This window comes from Rhinatrema bivittatum, chromosome 13 (genome assembly GCF_901001135.1).
Source record: "Rhinatrema bivittatum chromosome 13, aRhiBiv1.1, whole genome shotgun sequence".
Taxonomy (NCBI): Eukaryota; Metazoa; Chordata; class Amphibia; order Gymnophiona; family Rhinatrematidae; genus Rhinatrema; species Rhinatrema bivittatum.
The window spans coordinates 6,517,902-6,537,651 of record NC_042627.1 but is presented as its reverse complement, the minus strand read 5'-3'; the positions used below and the strand labels follow the sequence as shown (position 1 = coordinate 6,537,651).

Sequence of the window (19,750 nt, the reverse complement as noted above, 5' to 3'; positions counted from 1 at the left end):
AGGATGGAGGGGAAATGATGTGGAAGGTTTAGCTATACCTTTGGTTACTGGGACCCAATCTGGAACCACCACTGCTTTGTCTCAGTTAATTCTTCTAAGAACAAAGGAAGAGTGGGATCTGGGCGTGATTACATCTGATGATCTTAAGGTGGCCAAACAGGTAGATAGAGAGACAGTAAAAGCCAGAAAGATGCTTGGCTGCATAGGAAGAGGAATGGTCTTCAGAAAAAGGGAGGTGATATTGCCCCTGTATAGGTCCCTGGTGAGACCTCACTTGGAATAGTGGGTACAGTCCTGGAGACCGCACCTTCGATAGGGTATAAACAGGATGGAGTCGGTCCAGAGGGAGGCTACTAAAATGGTCACTGGTCTTTGTTCTAAAGCATATGAGGATAGACTTAGGATCTAAACATGGATACCCCAGGAAAGGCGAGATAGAGGAGATATGATATATATATATTTCTCAAAGATTTCCATACACTGGAGGCAAACATCCTTCAACAGCAAGGCTCTAGAAGGAGGGGCCATAGGATGAGGGTGAGAGGGGGGTAGTAGACTCAGGAATAATCTTAGGAAATGTTTCTTTAGGGAGGGAAGACGATGTATAGAATGGCCTCCCAGTGGGGGTGCTGAAGACAAAAAAAATGGTATCCGAATTCAAGAAAGCATGGGATAAATATAGGGGATCTCCGAGGGAGTGAGGGGAATTGTAAAGCTAAATCAGTTGGGCGATGGGCAGATTAGATAGGCCATACTGTTTTTTCCTGCCATCACATTTCTTTGTTTCTATGCACATGGACTCCACACCACAGATTCCAGGTTCAGCCCCTCGGACTAACACTAACCCAGGAAACCTCACTTCACTGCTGATCACAATTTACAATTTCCAGCATTCAGAAACCCTGCGTTACGTGTACACAGCTCTCTGCATTGGGCAGTAAGAGCCAACGCCTTGATGAACATGGGATTTGCATGTGTGCTGTGGTCCTTGGTAAATAATGGAATAAAGTTGTATGAACACAGCCAAGTGCATCAGGGCCTGAGAGATTAGCAGAGACAGTTAAACACACAGTTATTACAAATTAAAAAATAAGATGTTAATAAAATGATCAACAGCTTTTATCAAACAGCACATTTTCTCATTCTAAGTATCTTAAATGGTGTTTTGGCTTTTTGTTTCTTCCTCCCTTACCTGTTAGCATCCTGAGACAGAGATCCTCCAGGGAGACTCTGGGAGCCACCAACTTCTGGCTCAGAGAGTGTAGCGAGGACAAAGTGAACCTCCAACACCGGATCTTCTAAGCTGAACACCACTGGCCTGAGAGAAAGAGCAGACTATTATTCTCACAACACTGCCTTGCTGAGAAGACGAGAAACCAAGCGAAGCAGCTGTGATCGCCTGAGGCATCCCCCATCCCAATTCCAGCCGATACAAAGCTTGGTGCAAGAAAACCCGACACTGCAGTAAAGGAGAAAACGCAAGAGCAGCATTGCTAATCGACGTGTCAGCACCAAGCGATATTCCTTACAACGTATAGAGAGAGAGAGAGAAGATCCTCAATTTCAACAGATGAAATCAGAGAGTAAGAAAATGTGGCAGAAAGATACAGAAATAGTTCCATTTGTATTGGAAGCTACTGGCCTGATACAAAGGAACTTCCAGGCACACCTTGATTCATATTTCACCTTTTGAACCCCAGGAGGAGGCTCTCTGGCACAATGCAAGTATTGAAGCAAGCAGAAGCAATAAATTTGAGAGCTTGAGATCACTCCTAATATACCCTGGATTATGAGTAAGGAGAAATTAATCCTTACCTGATAATTTCCTTTTCTTTAGTGAGGATAGGTTAATCTACACCAGTGGGTTATGCACCTCTACCAGCAGATGGAGATGGAGCAAAGCTGACGTCACAGTCTATATATCCCAGTCTATATATCCGAGACCATCTTTGGCATCAGCCCGCCAGTATTCTCTGCAAAAGCCAACTGTGGACAATGATCATTAGCATTAAGACAATCATTCAAATGTTAAGTTAACAGGAAACATTGAAGTCAGACAAGGAGTGTAATATCACTAACCTAGGGACTGGATCTGAGACTTACCAGTAATCCCTGGAGACACAGCCACTCAGGAGGACAATAGCATCACCATCCAGCAGGCAAGGGCGGGAAAGTGGATTAACCTGTCCTCATTAAAGAAAAGGAAATTATCAGACAAGTAGTAAGGTTAATCCACACCAGTGCGATGTACCAAAGCTACTCCCGAATAGGGTAGGAGGCTGCCCACGGTCCGATCAACACCGCACACGCGAAGGCTGCGTCCTTCCAAGCTTGCACATCCAGGCGATAATGCCTGGAAGTTGTGTAAGAAAAATCATGTTGCAGCTTGGCAAATCTAGATGGAAAACAAACATCTAATCTCTACCCATGGCACTGCCTGAGCCCTAGTGGAATGAGCACTAACCTGACTAGGGAACGGCTGCTCAGCATCCACATATGTGACCGTGATAACCTTCTTAATCCAGCGGGCTATCGTAGCCCATGACACTGGCTCACCCAGTTTACTCCCACCGTGGATTATAAACATCTGGTCCATTTCTTGAGAGGTTTAGAAACCTCAAATACCTCAAGATATGCTGCTTGACACCCAAAGTCTGTAACATGCAATATTCATCCACTTCTCTCTCCCTGCCCAGAGTCAGCAGGGATTGATTAGTGAAAATCCAAGACCATCTTTGGCTAAAAGGATGGAACAGTTTGCATCTGGACCACTCCTGGAGATACCTGCAAGACAGTTCCCGGCAAGACAGAGCCCGCAGTTTGGAAACTACGCACAGAGCATCATCTTCTAGTAAGTAACCTCAAGAAGAGGCTATTCAGTGGTCAAAAAATGGGACCTATCAGGATTTCAGAACCAGATTAAGATACCACAAGGGCACTGGCAACCGCAAAGGGGCATGTAGATGCTTCATTCCTTTCAAGGCTGTGCCTCAACCGGATGGGCCAACAAAGGTTCACCATTCATTGGACCTCTGAACAGGCCAGAGCTGCCACCTGTACCTACAAGGAATTAAGGGCCAAGTCCTTACACAACCAATCCTGCAAAAAAACAATCTGAGAGGGATTTTAACTGAACTCCTCATTTCTCACACCAAGCCTAAAACATTTGCCAAATGTGAACATAGACTAAGGAAGTGAATAACTGTCATGATCGAATCAAAGTGCAAAACACAGCAGTGGCCTACCCATGCTTCAGCAACAGAGCCTTCGCAAGGGCCACACTGTAAGACAAAAATCAGGTCAGATCTTCGAGAAGAATAGGCCTCTTCCGTAGCAAATCCCCATGGACCGGTAATTGGAGAGGATATTCCACCAGAAGCCTTCATAGACCTGCATACAACAGCCTCGTGGATCAATCTAACGCCACAGAAGTACCAACCCCATGTGAGTCTTGAATCCTCAAATCATTCTGCCCAACATGGGCCACGGGAAAATGGCATATAGAAGCTTGCTTTACGGCCCCTCCTGCATGAGGGCATCAATGCCCGAAAACTTCATATCTCTCCTGGAACTGAAGAAGAAAGGAACCTTCACATTGTGTGACGTCACCAGCAAGCCTAGAAACAGGAGGTCCCAGCGGCCCACTATGAGCTAGAACACTTTGTTGTACCATTCCCTTGCTCCTGGATTCAGACTGTCTGCTGAGAAAGTCGGCTCTCACATTGTCTTTTCCTGCAGTGTGCAAGGCTCAGATCTTCTGAAGATGTACTTTTGCCCATTCCATGAGTTGGGCTATTTCCTGTGATACTTGCTGGCTCTTAGTTCCTCCCTGTCAACTGATGTAAGCCACTGTCATTGCATTGTCCTACATTATTTGGACTACTTAACCCTGCAAGCTGCACGGGCTTCCAGCCGATTGATGCTCCAGAGGTACTCCTCTATACTGCACTGCCCTTGCAACTCCTGACAGTAAGTCTCTCAACCCTGGAGGGTCGTATCAGTCATGCATAGTAGCCAGTCTGGTGTTCATAAGGGAACAACAGTCATTAGATGATCTGCTTGCAACCAATACTGCAGTCAGACGATCTCCACTGATAACTGAAATTGTATCAAGGAGATTTGAGACTGTGGACTCCAATGCATAAGCAGAGTGCACCAAAGAGGACGCAAATGAACCTTTGCCCATGGAACTACCTCTCAGGTGCTGCCACCAACCCATGCACCTGTAGATACGACCAAACCGCCGGGCGTATTGCTTCTGTCAATAGTCGACTTGCACCATCAGTTCTGAATGCGGATCCCCGACAGGGACACCTGTCTTGCTTTGGGTTGGACATGAACACCTAGATATTCCAGTGTTTGGAATGACTGCATATTGTTCTTTGCCAAGTTCACCACCCAACCTACTTCCTTCAGCAAGGAGATCACCTTACGTGGGACCTGAAAATTCTCTTTCATAGCTCTTAACCCGAATTAGCCAATCAACAAAGTACGAGTGGCCCAGATGTCATCCTCTCTACACAGCCACTATCAGCACCATGATCTTAGAGAAGGTTCTGGGCACAGTGTCCAAACCAAAGGGTAGCGCTCAAAAAGTAATAACATCACCCCAAAACAGTGAAACGAAGAAAACCGTTGATGCTCCAGTTGGATGGGAATATGCAGATACTCTTCTAACAACCCAAAGACTTAAACTCCGCTGACTGTACTACTATTATCAGTGAGCGTAAGGTTTCCAAGTGGGAATGAGTCACTTGCAAAAGCCGATTGACTCTCTTGAGATCCAGGATGGGGTGAAAACATTTAGCCCGAATTATCTTGAGGCATACAGGCCAAGGAGTTCTGACAATGTACACTCGCATCATGTTGGGAAGGGTGGGCTCAGCAAAAGCAGCCAGAGAAAAAAAACTCTCCCTGAGTCTCCAAGTAGTGCTAATACATTTGGGGGGGGGAGAAGAACACCAAGCTGAGATGCCTGAATATGGCAAACCACAAAAATAAACAAAGTTAGCAGCATCCTCCAAAGCATCTGACCATTGTGCATCCAACTACCGACTCACACAAATAAGCATGGACAGGGCGGCCAAAAACAAGGCCTTTCCAATAAGCACCCAAAAATTATAGGCGCACAACATGCGGTCCAGGCAGGCACCCACCGGAGCATCCACACCTAGGCGCACAAACGGGAGCCAATGGACAGTGTTTCTCAGCAGACTTGAGGGCACCACCTCGGCCTACCATGTGGCGTCTAAGCAAAGCCTGAGAGCGGGGCCTAGCCAAAAAGGCTGCTCAAACCGCCAAGCTGCCACGACTCTCTCAGCTCCCTCGGAGACAGGAACAGATGTCGGATCGGCACACCGAGACTCGGAGATCAGAAGGGGAATGGAAACCCTCACTGCGTCTATTTTTTTTTTTTTTTAACTCCTTACCAGAACTCAGCCCGTCCTGACAAAGGTTAGAGTCGATCTCCGGCTGCGGGGGGAGAAGGTAAAGGCCTTCACCGCCGCGCTCGGCTTCCTGCACCCGCTAGCCTCTCAGCTTTTTTTTACAGCTAAGTCCACGCCGGAAAAGCAGTTACCGGACCAAGGCACTCATCTGAGGGAGGGATCCGCAGATATCACCTCAGGAAAACTCGACTGAGGGAGGGACCCAAGGTATCACCACAGAAGAGTGGGGCGAATCAATTTTCTTCTTCATTCTCTCTCTCTTTATATATATATATGTATGTATGTATATTTTTTTAAGTAATCCCCAGTAGGGAGATGGATGTCCACCATCTGCTAGAGACGGAGAATACTGGCGGGCTGATGCCGGTGCAGGGGTATATATATACCGTGGCTCAGTCTCCATTTTACTGATAGAGGTGCATAACCCACAGGTGTGGATGAACCTGTCCGAATGCTAAGAAAGCTTCATTCTTATCATGGTGTACACAAAACAAATCCCAGCCCTCTCCTGAAGGCAAACCTAACCTGTTGATTTTTCAGGATAGCCATAAGGAATGTTCATGTGATAGATTTGCATACATTGGAGACCCAAGATATGCAAATCTCTCTCATACATATTCATTGTGGTAATTCTGAAAACCTGGCTGGTTGGGTGTGCCTTCAGGAGAGGGCTGGGAAACTGCATTAATCCAAGAGAAATTATGCAGAAAAGCACTCACCTGCCAGCAACGTCAAAGTGAATACTGACAGGTAAACTGGAGGACTCTGCAAAATTCAGCAAACCCTGAAACAGATCGAGAAAAAGATCATAACTAGGAGAGAGGAAGGGAAACAGGAGAGAGACAGCAAGCTCGGACTGAAACTCACCCGGAATTCCTTCAAGCAGAAGGTGATTTCCGATTCCTTACGGACCTGGAAATGCAGAAACTCATCCTCATTTAGTGCCATTTCTGTTAGCATCATTTTATTTGGATCTGCAGGGATCAGGAGAAAAAAACTAAGAAACCCCCCCTTTATACAGCTTCATCACCCCCCCCCCCCCACTACCAACTCACATCCAGTCCTTCCAAACGAGTCCATGAGCCCGCCAAGGTCCGCTGAGAATCTCTCCCTGCTCATGCAGACTATCCTTTAGGGAATAAACTAGGGGCATGATGTAGTCCAATGGTTCTCACCCAACGTGTCGGGACACATTGGTGTGTCACCCACCAACAGGTGGGAGGTGCGTCACCAGAAATGTTCTACAGCAAGCTTAGGCCTCCGAAAACAGCCATGTGTGCCTGCTGCTTGAGGAGAGCTCAGAGCAGGGAGTGCGGATGTTTTTTACTCTTAAAAAAAAAAGTATCCCAACAAAATAGCAGGTGCAAGCCTGTGCATCCAATGGGAATATTTTCCCTTTGCAAATTGGCATAAACTCTATGGGTAAAAACTCTTTGTGGACTTTATACTTCAGCACACAGTGGGTCTGGCTTCCCAGGGTCCTTTATTCTGTAATAGGTAAGGGCCAGGCGGTGCTCTGCGTGTGTGACAGACGTGAGGGATTCTGCTGACCAGCATGTCGGTTCCGTGTAGGGATCTTTAGCAGTCCAGTTTGGTTTGGTTTTCCAGCAGGAAGCGTATTGTGTTCTATATTTGCAGTGTTGTATTTTCATAGGAAGGGTTGTTGCTGTTTGAGTCCTGGCTCTTAGTGCTGTAAAGGTATGGCAGGTTCATACATTCTAAGTGTCTTCTTTTTTTTTTTTCAGGTTTTCATCTTATTTCACAAAGTGTCTGGCAGGGGAGGGTTTTTTGAAGTGCTGTTACTTACTGAAGGGATACCAGAATCTGAATATATTTTTTGGAAAAGGGAAATATTTTCCGTTCTGGGGTACTGATAACACTGACATTGCCTGTAGAAGCTTTATCCCCAAAGTCCAAAAGTAAGGAACGTTCAAGCAGCATTGTCTGAATTATCAGGAAGGTTACTCACCGTGCAAAAATGTTGCAGTAATTTTGTTATGGGTTTAACAGTTGTAAGTTATTATCCTTAATATAAGGCATCGGGGTCACCTGCATGGAGCGGCAGACACATGGGGATAACCTGCATGGAGTTACTGCCATGGGAAGCTTGCTGGGCAGACTGGATGGACTATTTGGTCTTTTTCTGCCCAAAATACCACGTTACTATGTTGTATCTTATCATCCTTGTTCTGCTCTATATAAAACTTCAGAAGAGTTCAGAACGTCTTGAGGTTGACAGTGAGATGAATGAGAGTTTGTTTACTGTTCCACCCTGAATCAAATCATCAGTCCCAGATTTCTCACCAATAAAGTAAGTGAAGGTTCAAACTTTTGTGAAACAATCAAAATTTAATAACTACTTTCTTTACATAGTTATTGAAATTAAAGAATATATTCTCTCTCTCGCATCACTTTTAACAATAAAATATTTAGATTTTTTTTTAAACTTCAGCTGCAGAATTTAATGTGCAGTGTGTCACACACATGAGCATGAACGGTCAGATGTGTCACGGCGGAAAAAAAGGGTTGAGAACCACTGATGTAGCCCATGTAATTCCGGGACCACACAAGGCCTCGGTTTCCTGCAGCACGGCATCATTCCTAGTCTAATGAAAGGTTTCACAGCCTACAAAGATTTTCCATGTGGAGTCTAAAATGCTTTCTAATTGGAGCCTTCTAGAACAAGACAGGCAGTCTTCCCCGGGAGGTAGCCTGGGGTTCTCCCCAGCACACTGAACAGCAGCGTCCAAGGAGCAGAACAGATTACCATCCGCAGCATCTGGCTCCACGCAGGCTCGGACACACGGACAGGGCAGTGACCATAAAGCAGGCGGCTGGTCTTACTCTCACCTGTCTCATCCTCCATGTAGTTTCTAAAGATTACCCTCCCACCACAGCTTGGAGCCAGGGTCACCTCGGAAAGCGCAACAGGGAAGTGCACCACAGCATCCACCAGCAGCCTGCACAGGGCAACAGAGAGAAAAGACAGGAAAGTCGATAGCATTCTCGCACAAGGACGTCCCCTTCCCAGCTGCGTCCTATGCATGGTCTCTTTCTGGTCATCTCAAACAATGCAATCTCACCTTGCATTTCTCACTCCCCCTAAGGGCTCTCCTTGTCTCTTCCCTGTCCCTCCTGCCCCCTTCCATTTCTCACCCCCCACCCTCCAACTCTCTGCCATCCCTCACCTGGCCGGTGCACGAAGCAGATTGGGACAGACATCCTTGTTGAAGACGGCCTGCAGAGACTCACATTCTTGGAACGACAAGTTGTGGGTTTTCACAACTCCTGAAATTGCAAATCAACGTGGTGAGCGCCTGGCGGAGGGGGAGGGCAGAGGAGAAAGCCAGAGACTCACGCAGGGCGAGGAACGATCATGGGAAAGGCTCGAGGTGCCCTGGTGGAGGTCCACGCGTTCCCACACTCACCGTACTTGCAAAGCAGTTGGATAACAAGACGGCTGGCTTTGGGGTTCAAGCTGATCCGACATTTCTCCACCGTCTTCTCCAGGGAGGGAAGCGAGCGGAAAATATTCAGAATGGACTGTGAGAGACAAGAGGAGGAGAGTGGGGCACACAGGAAGGGATGAGCCAGCGAGGAAACAAAGGACTTCACAGTAACAGAAAGAGACCAAAAGAGAATTATACACAGTCTCCTGCTACACACTGCCCTCTCTCCTCTGATCACAGCACGCGATTTCTCTTACACGAGAGGTTTAATCCTCCCAGCTAGCTCAAGGTTACTGTGTCTTACCCAGAAAGCTGGAAAAATCCTGGCCTTTGGGTCCCAGGAAAAGCTGATTTTCTCCTAAGTCAGCACTAAATTCAATGCAGATATTTTCAGAAGCAGTTAAACACTAGACACTGAGCTCTTTCCAAGTCACATCTGTTTCCAGCCCTGGTGTGGCTGCACGAATACAAACCCAAGACCTCAGAGAGGCAAGTTACTGTCGCTAATCACCCCGCCAGCAGAGTATTTAATTGCAAAGTTATTTTACACTCACTCTCCTCCTGGAGGTCTGAATTTATTGTATTCCTGCAGCACGCGCTGAAGATTTTCTCACCTTCGTCAATATCTTACAGCGGAAGGGCTCGGCCGTGGCCTGATCCTCATCACTGCCGTGGGAAGGCTGGTAATGCTGGAAGAAGAGGGGTGCGAAGAGAAAGCAGGCATAGGCAGAGCGTGACGAATTCACACTGCGCAGTGAGAGCTGCAGGGAGTGAAACAAGCTTTAGCCATCTCCCCTTGCTCACTTCTGCAGCAATGTTACTGCAGTACCTACTATTCACCCACTAGAGGAGCTTCATGAACACTATTGGGCCGATACAATAACTTGAGCATTAAAAAAAATTGTGCACTGGTTTCTAGTGCAAATATTTAATGCTCAGGTTAATTTTTTTTTAAATCCCGATACGGTAAGCTAATTATATGCTAATGCATAGGGAGTTAAAAAAAACAAAAACGCAAAAACTGGGATAAATCAGTACTCTTGTGGGTAAGTGGAGGCAGCTGCTACTTAGCCAGATAAGTCTGGACATATCCGCAGACATCGTTAAACTGCTTTTAAAACTTTTTTTCCCCCCCCTTTTTTTTTTAGGGGTTTTAAGTGCCAGGGCAGTTGCGCAGGAAACTTAACTCCAGCTCTGACCTGGAGTGAAAATTTCCAGCGCTAAAAAAACGCGCCCCTCCTCAATGCAGTTTCTGTATATCAGGGGCACTGCTTAATGCCCTCATTTCCATGCACGGGTGCCAGACAGAACTCCCGATTAGAAGTTTGCACTTTCTGCCCGCAAAACTCCTAACTGTGCTGGGAGTACGTTTTGCGGGCAGAAAATGCGCACTGAAGTGCAGACAAAAAAGTGCTTTTGACTGAATGCACCTTTCTGCATCGGCCTATATGTAGTCCTGGGGGAATTCTGTGCTACTGCGGAGCGCAGAAAATGGCAGAGACCCCCGGCATGCCGTGAACGGAGCGCACCGTTCGCAGCGAAGATGGAGGCCCCCGGCGATATACGTTGTTTAACGTGTGTTAGAGCACTGCCGCGGCTTGATGCATCACCCAGTTAGATTGCAAGCCCCATGTGAACAGAGACAAGACCTACTTAACCTACATCCGTAACGCAGCTTGAGCTCGGATTTGCTAAGGTGCGTAATTTGCTAAGGTGCGTAATTTCATGTAAAATCCAGCTCAAAAGAGCTCAGTTACCACAGAGAACTCCTATGGAAGCAAGTTTACCACCACCACACTCTTCAGTTTAAATTAAATATTGGGCTACGGATGCAAATGTGATTCATCTAACGCTAGCCACAAGATCAAGTGAAAGCAAACTGAGGTTTCTTCTGGTGTCACTTGGATGAGCGCCGTGTCTGTCCTCCAAACTGGACCGCCAACGTAGTTTACCATTTCAGAGCTCCGAGACCTGCCTGCAGGGGTGAAACGTCTAGAGACTGATTTTTAGGGTCTCTGACGTGCGAAACTTCCAAAAGGGAGCTGGAAAAGGCACATTATCAGGGTTCAGCTGCGTCACGGGATAATTTCCAGCAGTCCGCAGAGGGCTACAGTCTGCACGTGCACTGGTTTTATGCAAGTAGAAGGGGCTTTTGACAATTGCCCCGGGGGTTATACATGTAGAGGTGGATTCTGCTGGTACTTTTACGCACACAGGGGTGGAGTTGGGGCGGGAACGGAACCACCCATGCATACTTTCGACTTTCATCTGGATGTCGCACTGGGGCCCATGCATACGCACTAATTTTCGACGAGGGCCTACCCGCAGAAGTCAGCTTTGAAAGTCTGGTTTTTATGCACGTAGACACACATTTGAAAATTGGGCCCAAGTGAATGACTAGGATTTGAACTCGTCCCGGATCAACCTCTTTGGCAGGGGAATATCAATGTCTTACTCTCTCTCTCATTTTAAAAGGCAGGAACTCTCACAGAAAGATTGATTTCATGCTCAGTGCACACTTACCCCATCTTCCAAAGGCTCAAAATACACCTCGTCACCAATCCGGAAGAGAGAGTGAATGGCTTTCCCGAGCACTAGAGAGAGCAGGACAAGAGAATTAATCCAGACAGAGCCCACCAGAACAGGAAGAGAAAAAAAAAAGCAACAATATTTTCAAAACAGGGGTGGAAGGCTTTAAAAGAGTTTGGACCGGTAGGGGTGGAGATTAGTAAAATTCTGAGAGTTGATATTGTTCCTTCTCCCACACTTTGTCTGCTGGGTAGATGGGGATCCAGTCGGATAGTTACAGCTTATACATTATACATGTTGGTAGATTGGAAGACTTCCCCTCCAGTGTCATGCAGCTTCAGGATAAGGCTCCCCCGGTGGGAAAGCTTACATACTTGCTGAAGCGTAACGTGCACCTCTATGATGTGATTCGGTCAAGATATTGGGTTTATCCTAATAAGAGGCCCTCACAAGATGTAATATTCTGATAGATGACTACTGTCTGCTACAACAACATTACACACAGGTAAGTATCTATTAGTAGCTTAACTCACTGCTGAACCGTTTGTGGTTGTTTAAATAAAAAGTTGGACCAGCAAACAAATAAAAGCAAGGGTAAACTGCAGAAATATAGCCAGAAATGCAAAGAATGGGTTTAACAAAACCTGTCACAATAATAGTTAAAAGGTAGGTGACCTTGCATCTAAAGACCGATAATTACAGCACAAGGCAATGGACAAGATGGTTCACAGCGAGCACGAAAACCCCCCCCCAAAACCAGAAATATGTATATTCTGGCGCACAGAACTGGAAAGAGCTCTCCGTTTTGCTGCTGGGAGTGACGTGCTGAAGGTCTGGGGACAGACAGGCTCATCCACTGTGCCAACGACAGGGTTGTTAACTCCTGCCCGGAGTATCAAGACAGTGGGGTGCTGGAGCACAGAGGGGCAAGCCACGCACCACATGGCCCCCTTCCGTATTCATCTCCGCGCACCCCACGCTTCCCAATTACAGTTCAGCCTGGGGGCGAGCCATGGGTGCCACATCCACTGCAGCGGTTGCCTGGGGCATCACGACCCAAACAGAACAGAACAGAATGAAAAAACTGATCACGTGTGAGAGTCAGCTCGATGCAAGAAAACTGGATATAGTAGGAAAGAAGAAAGCACTGCCAACAGAAGTATCAGTACAAAGTGCCTATTCTGTACTACACACGGAGAGGAGATCATCAAGTACCGAGCGCTGCCATCAGAGAAGAATGCGGAAAGTGTCCCAGGGCCAGTGCAAACGTATTCAGCACCCGAGGTAAACCTTTTGCCTGTGTATTAGTGTTGCATACAAATTCTGCATTTATACTGTCAGACTGACTTTCCATGATAAAGAATATGATTCAGACTGTAAAACAGGAAAAGGTCACCCGCGCCATCCAGTCTGCGCAGTAGTCTGGTCCACATTGCTAAGGATATGTCCCTTCCCAGCCCCAGAAGCCTGATCATGTGTAGGAGGGGGCTCTCTAAATCAGCTTTTCTTGTCTTCTTCTTTCAGTCCCCGGGCAGATGAGCAGACAATACCCACACCCAATCCAAGATCTACCATCTCCCCACTCCAAACTCTGCAACCATCCAAGCAGTCACCAAAACCAGTGAGGCTGTTGTTGCCCTAACAGTCACCCACCTAGGTTCCCCATGCCCTTCCTGGATAGCAAGTGACCATCACCAACCTGCTGACACTGGCCTGACTGTTTCTTGGGACTTGTAGCCTGCTGGAACCAGCTTGGCCAGCCCATGACCTGTGGTGTTGCCAGCTCCTGTTTCCTTTATCTGCCGCTTGTTTTCTCCATATCATCTTTCCGGACAGTTCCTGGCCACCGCCAACCTAATGGCACTGACCCAGCTGGCTTCTGGGGAGTGCTGTTGGTACCGACCTGACGACCCCTTGGCTTGCTGTGTCATAGGTTTACTGATCCTCTCAACCTTGTTCCTACCACTGCCCTCCATATCTGACTCAAGCATGTCCAGGGTCCATTACAAGCTGCTGAAAAGCTATGGCACGCTTTGTTTGATTCTTTCGGTGCCATACTTAAATCAAAACATTCAGACGCTCTTCCATTTCTCACTACCAAATATTTAAACATGCATATAGCCACCAAAACCAGCGAGGCCATTGTCCTAGAACATCTGGTTCCCCATGCGCCCGGCTCGGGTCAGATAGGCACGGGTCAGATAGGCGGACAGGGTGGCGATCAAGAGGAAATGGAGTCTGCGACCTTGCGAGCAAAATGGCGACCACCTCGGAGGGTCTTCACGTGGGAGGACCCTCGTATCGGACTGAGGTCTAGCCTTTACAGGTCTGATCAACCCGGTAGCCCTGATGCCGGCTGGCGATCTGGGTGGCTATTCGAGTCTCGGAGACCGGAGACTTTTAGGACGTTTTCTACCTTGACTTGTCTCAGCGTTTCCCGGTCTTGTCCTGAGCAGTCTCCAGCTGCGGCGGGGAGAGGGAAGTACCTTTCACCGCCGTGCTCAAAGTTGCACCCGCTGCCTCTCAGCCACACCTGTTGCCAGGGGCTAAGTCCACGCCAAGAACCGGCTACCGGACCGAGGCCTACCTCCGAGGGATTGCAGAAATCACCTCAGGGATTCTCAACTGCGGGAGGGACCTGTAGGTATCACCGCAGGAGAGCAGGGCTCGTCTGTAGAGGTAAGATTTCTTCTTTGTTTTGGATTTCTTTGGTTAGAATACTCTAAGGCTGTGCAAGCGTGTAGAGAGTTCCGAACTGCTATGGAGATGGAAAATACTGAAAAGCAGAGCTTCCTGCAGGGGTATATGTACTAGGGCTGATGTCAGATTGAAATCTGATCTGTCTCCAACTGCTATCAGGAGTACATTATACCCATTGGCCCTGAGTCCATCTGCTACACGCTAGGAAATCTCCATTCTTTGTTCTTTCGAACTTTAACATTGAAGGCCATGCCAAATTTCTCCACAAATTTGGAATAAGATAGGTCCTCAGGAGGAGATGAATGGTCAAGCGGCTCTGGAGGCAGGTAGAGGAAATGCCCATGGAACCGCCGGGCAGATCCACTGGAAATGGACCAACTGGCCACAATCGCCCTGAAGTTTGAGGTGATAGAGGTGGGATTGCTGGACAACTCTCTCTGTGAGGGGAGAAGCAGTTGAGCAACTCCTGAATGTGAAAAATCTGCTGCAACCAATGATGAGGAACCACGGATATGAGGATCTAGCATTGGCAGTGATGTAGAATTCGAAATATGAGAGAGATTCGCAGGAAGCAGATAAGGTAAGTGAAAATAAAAAGGTAAATAACCCAGAAAGTGATGCAAAGAACATTTTGAGTATCTCGGTCACTTGGTCAATCCCTTGTATAGTTCTGAGCTGGTGCAGGAAATGGGGTATCCTCCTATGATACCAGAATTGGCTCTTGTTCCACAGGATCAGGAGTTTATTTATTTTTTCAAATTTAATGTACTGCTTGTAAAAACAATTTCAACTCAGTGGTTTGCAACAAAATAAACATAAAAGCCAACCATGTAAATAAAACAAAACAATCATAATACCAGATGTACAAAGCCTAATGGTTTACAAAGAAAAAAAAATGCAATCCATGCTGGTAACAACATGGACAATTGTAACACTGCAAGATAGAATACAAAAGCACAGCGCCTGGTGATAAAAAGCTGAATCTGTAGTTCCACAAGCTGTTCATAAAGCCTGGCAGAAAACCCAAATCAGATTTGTTTTGTGACCCTATTGTGATAAGACAGCTTACTTGTCAACAAAAGGTATTTATAGGTCAAAGGCCTGGCTAAAGAGCCAAGACTTAACTGATTTCTAAAACTTAAAAAAAAAACCTAAAACTGATTCTGCATGAAGATTGTGAAGGAAAGTATTCCAGAGAAACAGCACTGGGTAAGAGAAAGAAGCTCTTGTATGGGCTATTTTATTGGTGTCTGGAAATTTTTTTTTTGAGTCTTTAATTTCTGGACGTTCCATTCATCAGCTGTTTTGAAATAATCTGTTCTTTTTATTATTGTTTTACTGCTCTTGCTTTTATATTTCTTGATTTGTTTTTTGAGGACTGGCGATTTTTCACTGCATATAAAGTAACGGCTGGTTACAGTTTACAGGTCCCTTTTTGTCTGCATGTTTCTAGTTATGTTTTATGGTCTCTTCATTCTTTCTTAGGTGAGGGTCTGCACATGTGACCGAGGTGAAGTATTCTGATCGCGTGCAGTTTCTGTGTAGGACTCTATAGCAGCCTGGATTGTTCCGTTTTCCTAATAGGAGGAGTACTGGTGTTTTAAGGCCTGGTGTAATATTTGCAGTGTTGCCTTAAGAACATAAGAATTTACCATACTGGGTCAAACCAAGGGTCCATCAAGGCCAGGATAATGTTTTCAACAGTGGACAATCCAGTCCATACGAACCTGGCAAGTACCCAAAAACTAAGTCTATCCCATGTTACTGATGCTACTGTGCGTCGAGTGAAAAAGAACTTTCTCCGATTAGTTTTAAATGTGCCCCATGCTAACTTCATTGAGTGCCCCCTAGTCCTTCTATTATCCGAAAGAGTAAATAACTGATTTACATTTACCTGTTCTAGACCTCTCATGATTTTAAACACCTCTATCATATCCCCCCCTCAGTCGTCTCTTCTCCAAGCTGAAAAGTCCTAACCTCTTTAGTCTTTCCTCATAGGGGAGCTGTTCCATTCCCCTTATCATTTTGGTTGCCCTTCTCTGTACCTTCTCCATCGCAATTATATCTTTTTTGAGATGCAGCAACCAGAATTGTACACAGTATTCAAGGTGCGGTCTCACCATGGAGCGATACAGAGGCGGCATAACATTTTCCGTTTTATTCACCATTCCCTTCCTAATAATTCCCAACATTGTTTGCTTTTTTGACTGCCGCAGCACACTGAACCGACGATTTCAATGTGTTAGCCACTATGACACCTAGATCTCTTTCTTGGGTGGTAGGACCTAATATGGAACCTAACATTGTGTAACTATAGCATGGGTTATTTTTCCCTACATGTATCACCTTCCACTTATCCACATTAAATTTCATCTGCCATTTGGATGCCCAGTTTTCCAGTCTCACAAGTTCTTCCTGCAATTTATCACAATCTGCTTGTGATTTAACTACTCTAAATATTTTTGTATCATCTGCAAATTTGATTATCTCACTCTTCGTATTCCTTTCCAGATCATTTATAAATATATTGAAAAGCACAGATCCCATTACAGATCCCTGAGGCACTCCACTGTCCACTCCCCTCCACTGACAAAATTGTCCATTTAATCCTACTCTGTTTCCTGTCTTTTAACCAGTTTGTAATCCACGAAAGGACATCGCCTCCTATCCCATGACTTTTTACTTTTCCTAGAAGCCTCTCATGAGGAACTTTATCAAACGCCTTCTGAAAATCCAAATACACATCATCTACCGGTTCACCTTTATCCACATGTTTAGTAACTCCTTCAAAAAAGTGAAGCAGATTTGTGAGGCAAGACTTGCCTTGGGTACAGCCATGCTGACTTTGTTCCATTAAACCATGTCTTTCTATATGTTCTGTGATTCTGATGTTTAGAACACTTTCCACTATTTTTCCTGGCACTGAAGTCAGGCTAACCAGTCTGTAGTTTCCCGGATCGCCCCTGGAGCCCTTTTTAAATATTGGGGTTACATTAGCTATCCTCCAGTCTTCAGGTACAATGGATGATTTTAATGATATATTAGTAAAAATGTGTAACCTATCTGAAATTTCATTTTTGAGTTCCTTCAGAACCCTGGGGTGTATTCCATCCGGTCCAGGTGATTTACTACTCTTCAGTTTGTCAGTGAGGCCTATCACATCTTAATGTATGTACATGGCACTGCCTTGATGAAGCAAAGAATCCATTTCTCAACATGGTCACAGTACGACTCTGAAATGCACTGTGGGTAAAATAAAAAGGAGGAGTCTCTATAGAGCGTCAAACCAAGCAACCAGGAAGTCACCAATATTTTAATAGGCCATCAAAGATGGAGATCTTGGGAGTCCATGACTTGATCGAGTCATCAGAAAAACACAGTCACATTACGTGCCATTCGGCGGCCACCATTGCCTAATTTGAAACATCAGCGGCACCTGGGGCCAAAAAAAAAAAAAGAGAAAAATTCAGCCTCAATTACATCAACAAAGCTCAGAGTCCAAGAACTTCTCAGCATCTTCCACAGAGTCAAAAATTTGACCCGATCAGCGTGCCAAACCTTCAATCTAGCTGGAAACGGGAGAGAGAATTTTATCTGCCTCTTAAACAAAGTGGAGCAGATCGACACAAACCCACAGCGTAGGGCAGCCACCCGAGCCGAGTAATCCTGAAAGATCCTTACCCACTGAGAATTATAAGAAAGATCTGGACATTTGCGGTAAGCTATGGGCAAAATTCAAAATTTTCGCAATGACAATTCTCAGACGGGAGTCTTGTTCCTTTCACGGTTCCAAGCGATGGGTCCTTTCACCTTCAAAAGACTGGGGCCAGCTCTGGAATGTTTAAAACCTCTGACAGCCAGGACGCCAACAAGGTCCCAAGATTTCTATCTGCAATAGTCTCTGGGAGGCCAAGGAAGCAAAGGTTAGAACGTCTAGATCTATTTTCTAGATCGTGGAGTTTAGTGGCCTGATCAGCCACTGTTTTTTCCAGGGTCGCCATCTTAGCGGTAGCTGCGAGAGAGTCATCTTCTAAAAGAGAAACGCGTCCCTCAATTTGTTCAAGACGCGGATCGAGGTCAGTCAGTGCAGACTGTACCTCCATGATTGCGCCGAGATTCCCGAGAGCTAATCGTCCAGAGCCGCCAGAACGACTGCTTTGATCTCCTCCACTATCACGTCGTTGGCAGCTTTTCTGCCTGCGAGGTCTGGTTGGGCCCCCATTTTAGACTCTGGCCCATGGGTTTTCTCTTTTTCTTTCTTGATGCTTTTAATGGGCATTCTGGACGGTGAGCGCTGCATAAATGGCGCAATCGACATGTACGCAAAGAGAGCAAAAAGGACTGAAATCAAGAACAATTTGGGAGCAGCAAAGGAAGGGAGATATTGAGAGCATGACAACCGGAGTTCTGTGGAGAGAGTCCTACCTGGCTCACCACATCAAGTGACCTCTGTCATTCTTAAAATAAAAGTAATACTCTTAGGCTTTTTTTAAATTTCCATCATGGACTGTAATGTGCAATGTGTCACACATTTGAGCGTTATCAAACAGGTATGCCGTGATGGGAAAAAGGCTGAGAATCACTGCCCTAGAGGAAAGGAAAGATGCATACTTGAATGTCTATCATATCCCAAAGGAGGAAAGCCTTGCAGCGAAATGGACACACTAGATTGCTAGCAGCAATCCTGGTAAATATTTCTTTACAGAGAGGGTAGTGGATACATGAAACAGCAGGTGACAAAAACAGTATATGAATTGAAAAAAAGCATGGGATAATAACACAGGGGATCTCTGAAGGAGTGATGGGAGTTGTAAAGCTAAATTAGTTGGGCAGAGTAGACAGGCCATATGGTCTATGGTTCTCTGTTTCTATCATTGTAATGCCTTTTATGATTCACTTATTGCAACCATACTACTTTATATTGCCCAGTATCGTCATCTTTTGCTTAGATGATCTGAGGAAGAGAGCATTAGCTCTCCAAAGCATCAAGAAATATATTAAAGTTAGTCCAATTAAAAGGTATCACCTTATATATTTTTTGTTAACCAATGTATTGAAGCCTGAGCTTTCGAGGACAGACTGTCTACAAGATGCCACCCGACTCTTATCATCTAAACCCCGAGAAGACACAGTCAAATCTAAAAGCCGGACTGCAAGCAGCATGAAAGAAGAAACCCCCAGGCCTTTTCGGTTCTCTAAGCTTGTATTTTTTCTTTTATTGTTCACTGTATTACTTTAGCATCCCAAGCAGCCAGGGCGGAAGAAAATCTGCAAAAGAAGAGAAATCAGCAACAACGCTCCTGCCTGCTAACTGTGCTCGTGCTCATCCGGGCACTAACCCAGGAAATAACCCCGCCCCCCTCCCCGAGAGCAGGAAGTCAGCGGGCCTGGGGGGGGAAGGTCTGAGCTGGCTCGGCGGAGCTCTCACCTTTCACGTTCCCTCCGGTAACGAGGCACTTCATCCCGCCCTCGGCGAGTCCCCGGCGGCGCCCCCGGAAGCAGCGGCCGAGCACCAGGGGGCGCTGTGACATTCAACTCCGCCGCCACCTGACCGGCGCCGTCCGACTGCAGCCAACGGCCGTGCAATTGGCTGCCAGGACTGCACTGTGACGTCAGGCCTGCGTT

General features: G+C 46.2%; 1 protein-coding gene across 2 annotated transcripts in view; it reads right to left on the bottom strand.

Moving 5' to 3' along the window:
• Nucleotides 1-19,750, bottom strand: part of RAD9A (RAD9 checkpoint clamp component A) — a 27,364-nt gene extending 7,614 nt beyond the window's left edge. The window contains exons 1-9 of one of the 2 annotated variants that reach the window (XM_029574392.1): nucleotides 19,554-19,746; nucleotides 11,420-11,490; nucleotides 9,511-9,657; nucleotides 8,876-8,990; nucleotides 8,636-8,735; nucleotides 8,298-8,407; nucleotides 6,315-6,421; nucleotides 6,167-6,231; nucleotides 1,193-1,318 (exon numbers count right to left, since the gene is read on the bottom strand). In XM_029574392.1, coding sequence (XP_029430252.1) covers nucleotides 1,193-1,318; nucleotides 6,167-6,231; nucleotides 6,315-6,421; nucleotides 8,298-8,407; nucleotides 8,636-8,735; nucleotides 8,876-8,990; nucleotides 9,511-9,657; nucleotides 11,420-11,490; nucleotides 19,554-19,656 — 944 coding nt within the window. In that variant the 5' untranslated portion in view covers nucleotides 19,657-19,746. Of the gene's footprint in view, nucleotides 1-1,192; nucleotides 1,319-6,166; nucleotides 6,232-6,314; nucleotides 6,422-8,297; nucleotides 8,408-8,635; nucleotides 8,736-8,875; nucleotides 8,991-9,510; nucleotides 9,658-11,419; nucleotides 11,491-19,553 lie in introns of both variants that reach the window. The other variant, XM_029574394.1, reaches the window with a different exon arrangement.